The sequence below is a fragment of the Camelus dromedarius genome, chromosome 4 (assembly GCF_036321535.1).
Source record: "Camelus dromedarius isolate mCamDro1 chromosome 4, mCamDro1.pat, whole genome shotgun sequence".
Lineage (NCBI taxonomy): Eukaryota > Metazoa > Chordata > Mammalia > Artiodactyla > Camelidae > Camelus > Camelus dromedarius.
The window spans coordinates 54,958,570-54,971,910 of record NC_087439.1 but is presented as its reverse complement, the minus strand read 5'-3'; the positions used below and the strand labels follow the sequence as shown (position 1 = coordinate 54,971,910).

Genomic DNA, 13,341 nt, shown 5'->3' with positions numbered 1-13,341 from the left:
AATATTCTACCAGTCCATGACTATGGAATGTTTTTCCATTTATCTGAGTCTTGTCAATTTCTTTCATCAATGTCTTACAGTTTTCAGTGTACAAGTCTTTTTACCTCCTTGGATAAGTTTATTCCTAGATATTCTTTTTGATGTGATTGTAAGTGGGATTGTTTTCTTAATTTCTCTGACAGTTTATTAGTGTTAGAAAATGCAACTGATTTTTGTATATTGATTTTGTATTCTGCAACTTCATGAATTTATTAGTTCTAACAGTTTTTGGTAGTTTTCAGGGTTTTCTGTATGTAATATGTTATCTCTAAGTAGAGACCATTTTACTTCTTCCCTTCTGATTTGGACGTCATTTGTTGCTTTTTCTTGCCTGATTGCTCTGGCTAGGGCTTCCAGTATTATGCTGAATAAAAGTGGCATGGGTGGGCATCCTCATGTTCTGGTCTTAGAAAATTTTCAGCTTTTCACCATTGAGTATGCTCTTAGCTTGTCTATAGCCTTTATTATGTTTAGGTACATTCTTTGGATACCTAATTTCTTGAGTTTTTATTCTGAATAGATGTTGAATTTTGTCAACTGCCTTTTCTGCCTCTATTGAGATGATCATGTGATTTTTATCTTTCATTTAAAAAATGTGATTTGTAAATGATTTGCAGATGTTGAACCAACCTTACATTTCTGGAATAAATCCCACTTGATCATGGTGTTTGATCATTTTAGTGTATTGTTGAATGAGGCTTGATAATATTTTGTTGAGAATTTTTGCATCTATGTTTATTAGGGATATGGGCCTGTAATTTTCCTTTATTATAGTTTCTTTGTCTGGTTTTTGGTATTGGGGTAATGCCTGCCTCCCAAAATGAGTTTGGAAAAGTTCCCTCTTCTATTTTTTGGAAGAACTTGAGAAAGACTGGTATTAATTCTTCTATAGTAGTGTGGTAGAATTCACCAGTGAAGACACCTGGTCTTGGACTTTTGTTTGGCTGGAAAGTTTTGAATACTCATTCAATCTCCTTACTAGTAATTGGTCTGTTCGTATTTTCTATTTATGATTCAGACTTGGTAGGTTGGTACGTTTCTAGGAATTATCCCTTCCTGTTTATCCAATTTGTTGGTGTCTAATTGTTCATTTTACTCTCTTATGATCTTTTGTATTTCTCTGGTGTCAGCTGTAATGTCTCTTCTTTCACTTCTGATTTTATTTGAATCCTCCGTTTCTTGGTGAATCTAGCTAAAGGTTTGTCAATTTTATCTTTTCAACAAACCATCACTTAGTTTCACTGACCTTTTCTGTTGTCTTTTAGTCTCTGTTTCTGCTCTGGTATTTACTTCCTTCCTTCTACTACCTTTGGGCTCTGTTAGTCTTGCTTCTCTAGTTCCTTGAGATAGGCTTTTTATTGGTTTGCTTCTTAGAACTGCTTTTGATGTATTCCATAAATTTTTGCATCTCGTATTTCCATTTTCGTCTTAAGTTATTTTTTGATTTCTCCTTTGACCCATTTGCTGTTCAGGAGCATTTTATTTAATCTGCATAGTTGAGAATTTCCCAGTTTTCTTCTTCGAGTTCGAGTTTCATACCATTGTGGTAAGAGAAGATACTTGAATTTTTTTTTTTCAAAAAATTCAAAAAATTTTTGGTGGCCTGACATATGATCTATTATGGATAATGTTCAAATGTGCATTTGAGAATAATGTATTTTTCTGCTTTTGGATGAAATGTTCCGTAAATGTCTATTAACTACATCCTTTACTATTATTGTATGGCTGTCAATTTTCCTTTTAAACCTATTAATTCCTCTATATATTTAGGTGCCCCTATGTTGAGTGCATAAATACTTAAAAATGTTATATTTTCTTGATGAATTTACTCATTATATGAGGAACTTTATCACTATTATTCCCTTTGTCTTAAAGTCTATCTTGCCTGATGAGTATGGCTATTCCAGCTTTCTTTGGTTTCCATTTGCATGAAATATTTTCCTATCCCTTCACTTTGAGTTTACCTATGTCCTTAAAGCCTAAGTGAGTCTCTTGTTGGTAGCATATGGTTGTTTTTTTAATCCATTCAGCCATTCTGTTTTGGAGAATCAAATTGATTTATATTTAGATTAATTATAGATAGGTGAGGCTTTACTAATATCATCTCAATCATTCCCTGGCTATTTTGCAGCTCCTTTGTTGTTCTTTCCTGTTGCCTTCCTTTGTCAATTGATGACTATCTGTGGTGATAGTTCTCATCCCTTCATCTCTTGTGAATCTACTATAAGTTTTTGCTTCGTGGTTACTGTGAGATTTACATAGATCATCTTTTAGATATAACAGCCTATTTTATGCTATAACAATTTAACTTCAGTCACCTGTAACAACTCCCTTTTAGTTCCCCCTTTTACCTATTTGACGTCACAATTTACATCTTTCTGTCTTGAATATATATTAAGAAATTCTGTAGTTTTTTTGCTAAATTATTTTTGCTACTTTTGTCTTTTAACCTTCATACTAGATTTGTGATTAACTCATCAGCATTTGAGTACTCTGAATCTAGCTATATATTTACCTTTTGAAAATTCCCAAATATGTGGAGAATAAACTATGCTCTTGAATAGTAAATGGGTCAAAGGAGGGAAAAACAAAACAAACACTTGACACAAATGAAAATGGAAGCCTGAGGCTATAAAGATTTTTATTTTCATGTTTTCCTGTTACTAATTAGTGCCATTTCATTCAGCTTAAAGAATTCCCTTTAACATTAACTGTAAGGGCCCATCTAGTGGTACTGAAGTCCTTCAGCTTTTTCTTTTCTGGAAAAAACTCCAATTCTGAAGAACAACTTTGCCAGGTAGAGCATCTTAGTTGGACGTTTTCTTCCAGCAGTTTGAATATACCATGCTACTTACTTCTGGCCTGCAAAATTTCTGCTGAAAAATCTGTTCACAGTCTTATGGGGGGGTTCCCTTGTATGGAACATTTTTTTTCTTGCTGCTTTTAAGATTCTGCCTTTAACTTCTGCAATTTAATTATACGGTGTCTTAGTCTTTAGATTATCATCTTGAGAACGCTGGGTGTCTTTCTTTCCCCAAGTTAGGGAAGCTTACAGCCATTATTTCTTCAAATAAGCTTTCTGCCCCTTTCTCCCTCTTCCCTTTCTAGGACCCCTGTAATGCAAACACTTGCTTCATGGTGTCCTATAAGCTATTTTCACTTTTTAATTATTTTACTTTTTGCTGATCTGATTGGATGAATTTCACTGTCCTGTCTTCGACTTCACTAATCCTTTTTCTACTTCATTTAGTCTACTGTTGACCTGTCTATTGAATTTTTCAGTTCAGTTATTGTATTCTTCAGCCCTGTAATTTCTATTTGGTACATTCTTTCTTATATTCTCTATCTCTGTGTTGAAATTCTCCCTTTGTTCATGCATCATTCTCCTGACCTCAGTGACCATCTTAATTACTGTATTTTGAAACCTGATTAGGGAAATCACTTACCTCCATTTCATCAAGGTCTTTTTTTGGAGGTTTTACCTTGTTCTTATGTTTGGAATAAAGTCCTATTTCTTCATTTTCCTTGACTCTCTGTGTTGGTTTCTGTGTGTTAGATAAAACCACCTCTCCTAGTCTTGAAAGGATGGTCTTGTGTACATGAAGCTTATCATTTACCTATGCCCTGGCTCTTGGCTATTTCTCATACCTTTGTGATCTTTCAAGCAAGCTTCTTAGTGCCTCTCAGTAGTGGAGGGTGTACCAGGACCTGACAGTGACCTAAAGGGGAGGATCTCAGTCAGCACTTAGATGTATGCTGATTGGAAACTGTATTGTCAGACAGCAGCTTTTAAAGTATGCAAATAGACCTCTCACACCATCTATCTTCTAGTCTTCCCTGTATCTGCTCTCTTTGCACTGAGCCTTGAGGCGATAGTTATAAACTGTTTGCTACTACTGTCCTATGGGATCCACAAGCACTGCTGGCCAACAGAGCCAGGTGATCAAGAGGTATTCCCTGGGCATCAGCCACAATAACTGGGGAACCAGATGTTTGCACAAGCTTATTTCCTGGAGGTGCTGGTGACCTGGAGTGAGGCAGAGGGAGAGCACAAAGATGGTGCCTGCCAGCCTCCATGGTCTCTGGAGAGTACTACAGTGAGTCTCTAGAAGTGTGTTAAACTAGAAGCCTGCCCTTCCAGCTAAAGCATTTAAAATAAGCAAACAGGCTCGTTTCACACAAAGACTGGCATGTTTCAGTATGTCGCCTCTGTGCTAGGCCTCGGGGGATTAGCTAGTGAGTCCACACAAGCCTGTAACAGACTGCTTCTCAGGTGGCACTGGCCCCGTGGGCCTCAGGGATGAAAGCCCTGCCAGCTTTCCAAGCTGTGTGTTTTGGGGGCCCATCTCTCAGGCCAAGGCCTTAAAAGTTGGGGCACCAGCTGTGGGGTCCAGAAGTTTTCACCCTTTTGATCCTCAGGGTGAAACTGTTAGGTGTGAGTTCTCTCCTGGTTATGTCACTGTGCCAGGTGAGGTTTAAGGTAAATCATGTCTCAGCCTCTCCAACTCATTTCAATGTGGGTTTTTTTTCCCTCACTCAACTGATGTGTAAGAGTTGCTTAACTAGATTCTGGATTTCTTTCATAGGGAATTGCTTTGTATGTAGCTGTAGATTCAGTATGTTCATGGGAGGAGGCGAGTTCTGGAGCCATCTTGTACTGGAAACTATTCTTTTTATAAAACTATTTTACCTCAAATAAAATGTTTGGAATAGCAGCTGTTTAAAGAAGAATTTTATATCAGTAGTTAATTAACATGTAACAATTTTTTTGGTAAACATTAACAAAGACCTTTTTGAATATGATTACCAGTTTTCAGGACAGCAGGCTACTAAGTAATCCACTCAAGTGACAAGATAATGCAAGCGTGTGGTCAAGATATTACATTCCTGGATTTAATACTGCTATGGGCCAGTTTGGCATCAGCCTCCATCCATTATTCTGATTTGTTAACTCTCATAAAATATATCCAACTGCTAACAAGGGAACTGGGCAGCAGTACAGTTGACCCTTGAATAACATGGGGGTTAGGTGTGTCAACCCCCAGCACAGCTGAAAATCCGTGTATAACTTTATAGACTGCCCTCTGTATCTGAAATGCTGCATCTGTGGATTCAACCAACCACAGATCATGTAGTACTATAGAACCTATTTATTGAAAAAAATCCACATGTAAGTGAAACTACACAGTTCAAACCTGTGTTGTTGAAGGGTCAACTGTACAAGAACTTAAGGGCAAATCTAGTATTAAATATAAATAGAAATGACTCAAGCCAGTGAACCACTAACATTTTATATATAATCACTTACCCTGGTGGTTGACCTAAATTTTCTTATCACTCGTACTGAAAACAAGATTATTCACCAGAAGAATTTGGGTACATTTAAAGTTTTGGTCTACATGTGAAGTAGTATACTAACCTGAAAGATTATTTCCTATTTATCTTCAGAATCAATTTTATCCTGCAAGTACTATTACAGAAAATTTAAAATGCATTTTGTTAACTTAAACTTTGTACTGTTTCTTATATAGTCATGATGGACTGAATATGTCAAATTTAAAACATTTATCTTTTGATAAATGTTGGATGGCAGTTTGATGGCAGACCTAAGGAAAAAGACTAGACTACTACACAAAAATTGTTAAAATGGTTTAAAAATACTACCTCCTCATTAAAAACTTTCTTATACTAATAAGCATCTTTGTAAAAATGTATCCCATAGGAAACAACATAGAAATTCTTTTCTGTTAATTATATACTTCAAATTCCTGTTTTGAATACTGTCAGAAAACAAAGGATACATTTAAAGAAAACCTTACAATATTAAAATAATTATACAATAATCATTTCATTTTATTTTTTATCTTAATCATATGCTTTAAATGAAAAAGACAGGAAAATGTTAAACTCTGAGAAACTAGAACAGGCATCATTAATGCCCACAACACAAATTCCAAATAGTTTCACATAACCACATACTCAAATCTAGCTGCCTGATAGAATGCACTCTGGTCAGCTAGAAATGATGCTGTTACCTAAGGCTGGTTGCACACAAAAATGGTGTTGCTAAGAGAAACGGCATGTTTTACCTGGTACACCAGAGGTGCTCTACTGTACTAACAGGCTATTAAAACCTTTAATTCTGCCAGCTGTTTTCAAATACCCAATGACACTGATGTAAGTGCAGAAAACTTCCTGATGTATGTTACTTGTATGATACATATTACTTGATGTGACTCCCAGGTAGCCCTGGCTTTTGACTTGATTCCACAGGCACATACTTAGGCCCAGTTACAGGATACAAAATATTTACTACTTCATTTACTGCCTAAGATGTTTCTCAGCCAGTAAGTTTGGAATTCTATTTATAGGTAATAGTATAGTATAAGCTTGTTTATGGGTTCTGTGTCAGAACTGTGAATTACAGACACTAAGGAGATGGGGACTATGCCTTGGGTTTACTTTTGTACACTCCTAAGTGTTCAGCACAGTGGTACTCACATAATTGTGTACAAGTTCAGTAAATATTTACTAAAACTTCTTTTAGGCATTCCATTTTGGAATTTTTATAGAAACAAGCCAATTTTGAAAATTCTGGGCTTTGAAAATTTAATAAATGAAAGGCACTTGCCATTACTGATAACTCAAAAAGATGGTGTAAAATTAAGGTCAGAAGTGGTAACATGTGTAAAGTGGAATTCAAGATAAGAAATTAAAATATAACACTAGATATAATATGGGAGAGAATATGAAGAATAGGGTTAGACTTGCAAATGAAAAAAAAAACTAATTTTTGGATAAACTGCAGTTGTAAATTAACCTTTATGAGGAAATTTTGGGGAATGCGGTAAAGTGTTATTAAAAAAAACCTCTCCCAATATAATAGAACAATTCAAATAGGTTTTTAGGAAAACTTAAGTTAAAAAAAATTACTGACCTCTTTTGATCAACTGGGATTTTTACTATTCCATATACTCTGAATTAAAACTAAGTAACTACATGTTACAATCTTTTGTTTAAATGCAAAGAAAAAAATTTGAGTTCTTTGAGTCTGAACAACTAAGAAACTAAAAGATCCCATCTTTATTTATATACTGGATTTTCTTATAAAAATAACCGCAGTTATTATGCTAATATTTATCTGAAAACGGCAGCCTCCAACAATAAATAGTTGGAACAACCACAGTATTATTATAAGCTACAGTGAAACCTGCGAAGTTATTTTTCTACTTGAATGATGAAGATTGTTAAAGAGTGAAAAACCACAACTATGAAGGAAAAAAGGCAAATGTAAATAAATGATAGTCCAGAAGTCAAAAACATAAATCTTTGAAAACTGCTTCAAAAACAAATTACTATCACAGGGAATACTTTTACAAAAACAACTCACAAAATACATGAACACTGTATCTTTAAAACATAGAACTCTAAATATTTGATATATTTGGGATACTCTACAATGTAGTTAATTGCTATAAATATTTTTTCCCCTCACATATCTAGGGATAGAAATTGATAAGATTTGTTTACTTACTGTTGCAAAATTTTTTTCTCAAATGTGAAAAATTAAAATCAATTCTTCAACCTTTAGAAAGGAAAGAAAAGAAAATGAAGAATCTCTTCACTATAACAAAGCATAAAAATAGGTCATCTTGTTTACTTTCCCACACTGAGCATGTTTTTTAAATGAAATATATCGTCAGAGAATCAATTTCAGCGAATTTTTAGATGAACAGAACTGAAAATCAAGTTCTTTTTAGGCCAGCCACAAAACTTTAAGTAATCAAGTATACTTTGTATAACTTAGGATGTATAGATCATAGAGCGTGCTCATGTTTGAGCCAGCCAGCCTAAACATCTTTCCAAGGGTCAGTAATCTGTGGCCCATAGGCTAAACGTGGCTTGTAGCCTATCTGTGTATGGCCCTGAGCTAAGAATTGTTTATAACCCTGTAAAAAATGTAAAAACCAAATAAAACAAAAACAAAGAATATGTGACAAAGAACCATATATGGTTTACAAAGCCTAAAATATTTACTATCTGGCCCTTTACAGAAAAGTCTGCAGACCCTTCATTTATACCAATGTTGTACAGAATTCAGGCAGTGCAATTACAAGTCCAAGGCAATGTTCATTTATTCCCATCAAGAATGCAGTTAACATTCTGAAAAGGTGTCTTCTGGTATCATCTGTCAATTTCTTTTTTCAGATTTTTCTTCATTTTCAACATCGTTAAAGTTCATCCTACAATAATAATGTAAAAATGATTGATTCTTTTCTCTTTCAACATCTAATGTTAAAAGCAGGGTCAAAAATTATAAACTGACCCAGATTTTACCTTTTTAAAAATACTCAATATTCTTATTTACTAGATCACCACATGAAATATACCTTGTCGTTGTAACAGTGGAAAAAGGGTATCTCACAATTCTTACCTGCCCATGGTAGATAATACAAATTATACAGTTTACCACACTTTCAAAGTCATATTTTGGTATGCTTTTTAACTTAATTTCAGTTATGATATTCTACTTTATGACTAATGTTTCTGATTTTAAATGTTTAACTTGAGATAAGCCACAATTTAAAAAATAAAACATCTTAAGAAAATGAGAAAAAATATTTCTGTTCATTGAAATGAAGAAAATAAAGTTTCATAACTATCTCTTTCCTATCTTTTAGATTTGGGTATAATCTGATTCTTGAGAGAGCTGTAAAGTTTCCTGTACTGGGGTCTGTAGTTCTAATACGGCTCTATGAAGCCAGATGTCGCCAGCCCTCTTCAGAAGCAGTGCTGTTCTTGTTTCCTTTCACCTTAAAGAGAAAGAATCCAAGAAATGTAATATTTGTGTTAAATTCCATTCAGAAAGCACTCCGGCATTCATAAACTCTTTGGTCTGTTTCTAAGTATGTCACAGAATGACACTGATTCAAAAAAAGGAAAAAATGAACAGACAACAGCCCTCTTAAGAACAGCAGGAAAGAGCTTGCACTGCTTCTTGAGAGATTAATAATCCAAGGACGGGCCAAGATGAACCAAAAACAAAAGAAAACTTGCTATCCAAAATGTGTTTGAGGCTCCAGTATATTTATTCCTAAGAATTCATGCTTTTACATTTGAATAAAATTTAAATAATTTATGGCCATAGTTGTTGTTTTTCTGTTACATGGTTTTACTTGTCCAAATTTCTAAACATATCAATGTTTAGTAGCTACATTCTGATTTGCCATATTTTCCAAAGAAGAAATTTTTAACTATCTTTTACTATTTTTTGAAGCATCATTTATGGATACATATAATGTATAATAAGAATAAATTTAGATGTTTGCCAAAGTCAGCTCTAGATTTAGTCCTTACCTTATTTCTCTTTCCATGATTTTGGAGATTTTCCAACTTTTCATATAGTAAGGTAGTAATCTCTTTCGCATCTCTGGAATCTATTTGCTCTCCCCAAATAGTTCTCTAAAATTAAAAACACTCTTCTTATAACATTTAAGTATCTAGTGAAAACAGGACATTTCCATCTTAGAAACTTGATTACATATTCCTTAAAGTTCCTAGTGTTTAAAACTCGAATTTCCTCAAGGAAATGCTGCTGCAAAAGCAGTTAAACGGTAATTTACCCGAAATAAATATTAACAATACTGTTATGGAAACATGTAAATTAATTCCTTGGTTAATATGCATTGCTAACTCCAGATGCCTCAAAATATCCAAACTGTATAAGAAAAGACGTCCCCAGAGGATTCCAATCATTCCAGTCTAAAATCACTGCCCAAATGCAATAATGGAAAGTAATGTGTATTTCCTGGTTCTCATCTGTCCACAGCAGGAAGGTGGCTAAAAAAGTAGGAGAGGGGACAGGTCAATACATTCAGGCCTGCTTTTTTTGGATCTGGAGCTATTTATCTCCTTCTTCCCGGTAGGAACGCCAAACTGTATGTGAGGATTTTGTTTTTGTGTGTAACTGCCCACCTGGTTTGTATTTCTCACTTCAAACATTATTCTACTTTGGCCTTCTTGTCTGTTGGACTTTTGGACGTCACCCCTGTGTTTCCATTTGGATGGGGATATTTTGGGTCCTAATCTTGTCTTCTGGACACATGGTAATCTCATATTCTGAAACAGTTCCCTATATGGCCTGGTTAATTCTATGCTCATTATACTGACACTTAATATCATTCTACCTGAAAAAGATCCCTATTTACGTCAACTATTTTTCAGGTTTCTGGGAATTAGAAAGCTAGGGATTCCAAAGGAATGAAGATTCAGGCTCTGGTATAAAGCTCCTTTACTCTCATTGAGTTTTGTTTACCCCATACTGTTCTTAAGACAGAGGTAGCTTCCTCATAACTCAAAATCCTTCACTGAAAAATCTAGATGTCTGACAAGTCTAGATTTCAGAAATTCATCATCTAATTTCTTTAGCACTATTTCAAAATATATTATAATCAAAAATATGATATTCTTTCTCAAAGGTATATATTGAAGTATTTGAAATTATTTCAATATTTTACCAGAAAACATGGCAAATATTTATTTTATTACAGTCCTATTGTCAAAATGTCTTATTTTTTACTTGGGAAGATGGTAAAGGTCATGGGTCCCTCCAGTTAGCAATTATACCAGCTAAAAGACATATACTTTTGTATCAATGACTGTAGAGGTTATCACCTGAATTTTAAGACCTACTGGTAGATGTCTATTTTTTTTTTGGACTGGGGAAAAAAAAAAAAAAGCATATTGTCAGTGGCCCAAAAAAGAAATTATGACTAAATCAAGGAACTTGACTAACTTAGACTAACTTTTAGTCTAAACCACTAATAAATATTCAAGATAAATACTCAGGTACTTAGGATATTTTTAAAGTATTACAACAGTATTCTCTTATTATTTTTTCTTTCCTGGAAAAACTAAGTTTAAAGTAATATATGTTAATTCTGTAAAAGTAGGAAATACAAAAACTTCACAGAAAATAATTACCTTGAATTCTACCACCCACAGAAACCTACTACTAGTATTTTGGTATGTCTATTTAATAGTGTCCCTATTCATGAGTATAAAAATTTTAAGGCAATGGAGATAATATCAACAGTGAGACAGAAAAATCTTTTAAAACCACTCGGTGTAAACATGAAAAGAAGCTTGTTTCAGTAACATGCAATAAAAGAAGGCATGACAAAGGGAAAGAAAGTAGAAAAAAAGCATTACTCAGACTAAAAACAAATCTTTTGAGTGTGGTCTGCTAAAGGAAAGGCACACAGAGGAAAAAGCCTATACATACCTTTGCCCTTTCGTACGGATAAAATCTAACAGTTGGATAGGCTCTGATACCAGCTTTCTGGCAGGTTTGGGCATAAGCTTGACAGTCTACTTTTCCAGCTTTCACTTTGCCTTTAATCATCTGAAAAGAGAAAAAGATGCTTTGCCATTTCTTTGGCATATACTATTTTGGCAACCACAAAGCAGTATGATACTAAAAATTTCAAATATTGATAAATCTAAGACACGCATAAATATATCTTCAGCATATGTACACATGATCAAAAAAGAATTCCTTGTGTAAATTGTACTGGTTCCTCCAGCTACCACTCTGCTTCTCTTTCTTTGTCCCTTTTTTGAGCAGTTAATTCTTTCATCATTTCCTCATCTGTTGGCATTATCAACACATTTCAGCTAGCTTCTGTTCTTACAGCTCCCTCCACTGAAACTGCTATAAGTTCCCCAATGACTCTTTTTTGGCTGAACTGAATGGACCCATCAGTCTTCTTAAGGGCATCTGACATTGCTGACCACTCCTTTCTTTTTTCCTTCTTGCCACTTACCATTACTGTCTCTTGTCTATCCTACTCCTCTGGCTAGTCTTCCTCATTTCTAGCACGGGACCTCCTCCTACACCTGCCCCTCACATTAAAATGTCCAATCACAGTTCCATCTTTCATCAATAATTTTTTCTGCTGTGAAAAACCTCCCAGGGAGATTTTATATATCTATATGCTGCTGAACCCCACCCTTCCCCCTTGATTAAAGTCAGCTATGTATACACTGGCCTGCTTCTCCTAAATAAGCCCCTTAGAAACAACATTTCTAAAATGAATCCTATCCCCTTAAGCTGCTCTTCCTTTTGTCCTACTATTCACTTAGTCCAAGCCAGAAACTAGGGCCATCCTAGACTTCTTTTCCTCTCACATTTATCACAAACTAAATCTATTTATTCTTATCTACTTGTTCCACTCTTTGTATCACCACTGCCCTAATCCTGGTCCAGGTTATCACCTCACTTCAGGATAATAAAAATATCTTTGTTGCCTCTAGTTTTGTCCCCAATGCTAGGGTACTTACAGGTAGACCAGGACACCAGCAAAGCTGCATGGAGAATCAGGTGTGCGCGCGCGCACACGCACACGCACACGCGCACACACACACACACACACACACACACACAGTGAAGGTCAGTGAAGTCTTGTCAACTTGTATTTCAGTTATAGAGGACACCATATTGCTTCTGGTGCTCTGCTCGCTCTCTCTGGCCTTGTTGGCCCATGTTCAGTCCATTCAATGCCATCCTTCTAAGATATAAAATGGATCCTGTCATATCCAGCAGTTTTCCTCCAATGCGTATACAGAATACATGCTCAATAGCATGAACTTACTGAGGAAGAGTGTACAAACTTCTTGCCTAATTATTGAGCCTCAGTTTTTGCCACTCCTGTTTTTTCTTTATCTCCTGGTAATACTGGACCAACACTGGAAATACCTGGACATGTTTCACGTTCCTAGTTGTGCTGTAATTCTCATCTCAAATGCTAACCTTTCTGTGGAGCCTTTCGTCTCCTCCTGGCATGACCCTGACCTTCTTTTTCTCATATTCTTGCTTCACTCTAATTTCACTACAGCAATGATCCGCCTATTTATTTATATATGTTTATTTAAATTTTATTTTCCCACTAGATTAAAATCTTCTTAAAGACATGGAATTGTCTTTCCATTTTTTTTAGCCATAGTATTTAGCATAATGCTTTTTTACCTGATACTCAGGATTCGCTGAATGACCTAAATACTCTTCTGCAATATTCAACATATAGCTGCATTACAAAATATATAAATAAGTTTTTTTTAGCACTTAATGAATAGGAGAGTAAAACATTTTTGTTAGAATTATTGGAGAAAAAGGAAGCATAAGAGGAAAAGAAGCTATGATAAGTAGAAAAAAATGAACAGCCTCTTATTTTTAAGGACCAGTCAATAACTAAAACAGTCTTTCACAACTCCATAGGAACTCTGAAACCCCTTAGCTAAAAA

The 13,341-nt window shown here is 34.9% G+C and overlaps 1 protein-coding gene across 1 annotated transcript in view; it reads right to left on the bottom strand.

The window, feature by feature from the left end:
- Positions 1–8,156: 8,156 nt before the first annotated feature.
- Positions 8,157–13,341, bottom strand: part of DNAJC10 (DnaJ heat shock protein family (Hsp40) member C10) — a 45,616-nt gene continuing 40,431 nt past the window's right edge. The window contains exons 21-23 of the mRNA XM_010991648.3: positions 11,324–11,443; positions 9,397–9,501; positions 8,157–8,282 (exon numbers count right to left, since the gene is read on the bottom strand). Of these exons, the coding sequence (XP_010989950.1) occupies positions 8,271–8,282; positions 9,397–9,501; positions 11,324–11,443 (237 nt within the window). The 3' untranslated portion in view covers positions 8,157–8,270. The remainder of the gene's footprint in view (positions 8,283–9,396; positions 9,502–11,323; positions 11,444–13,341) is intronic.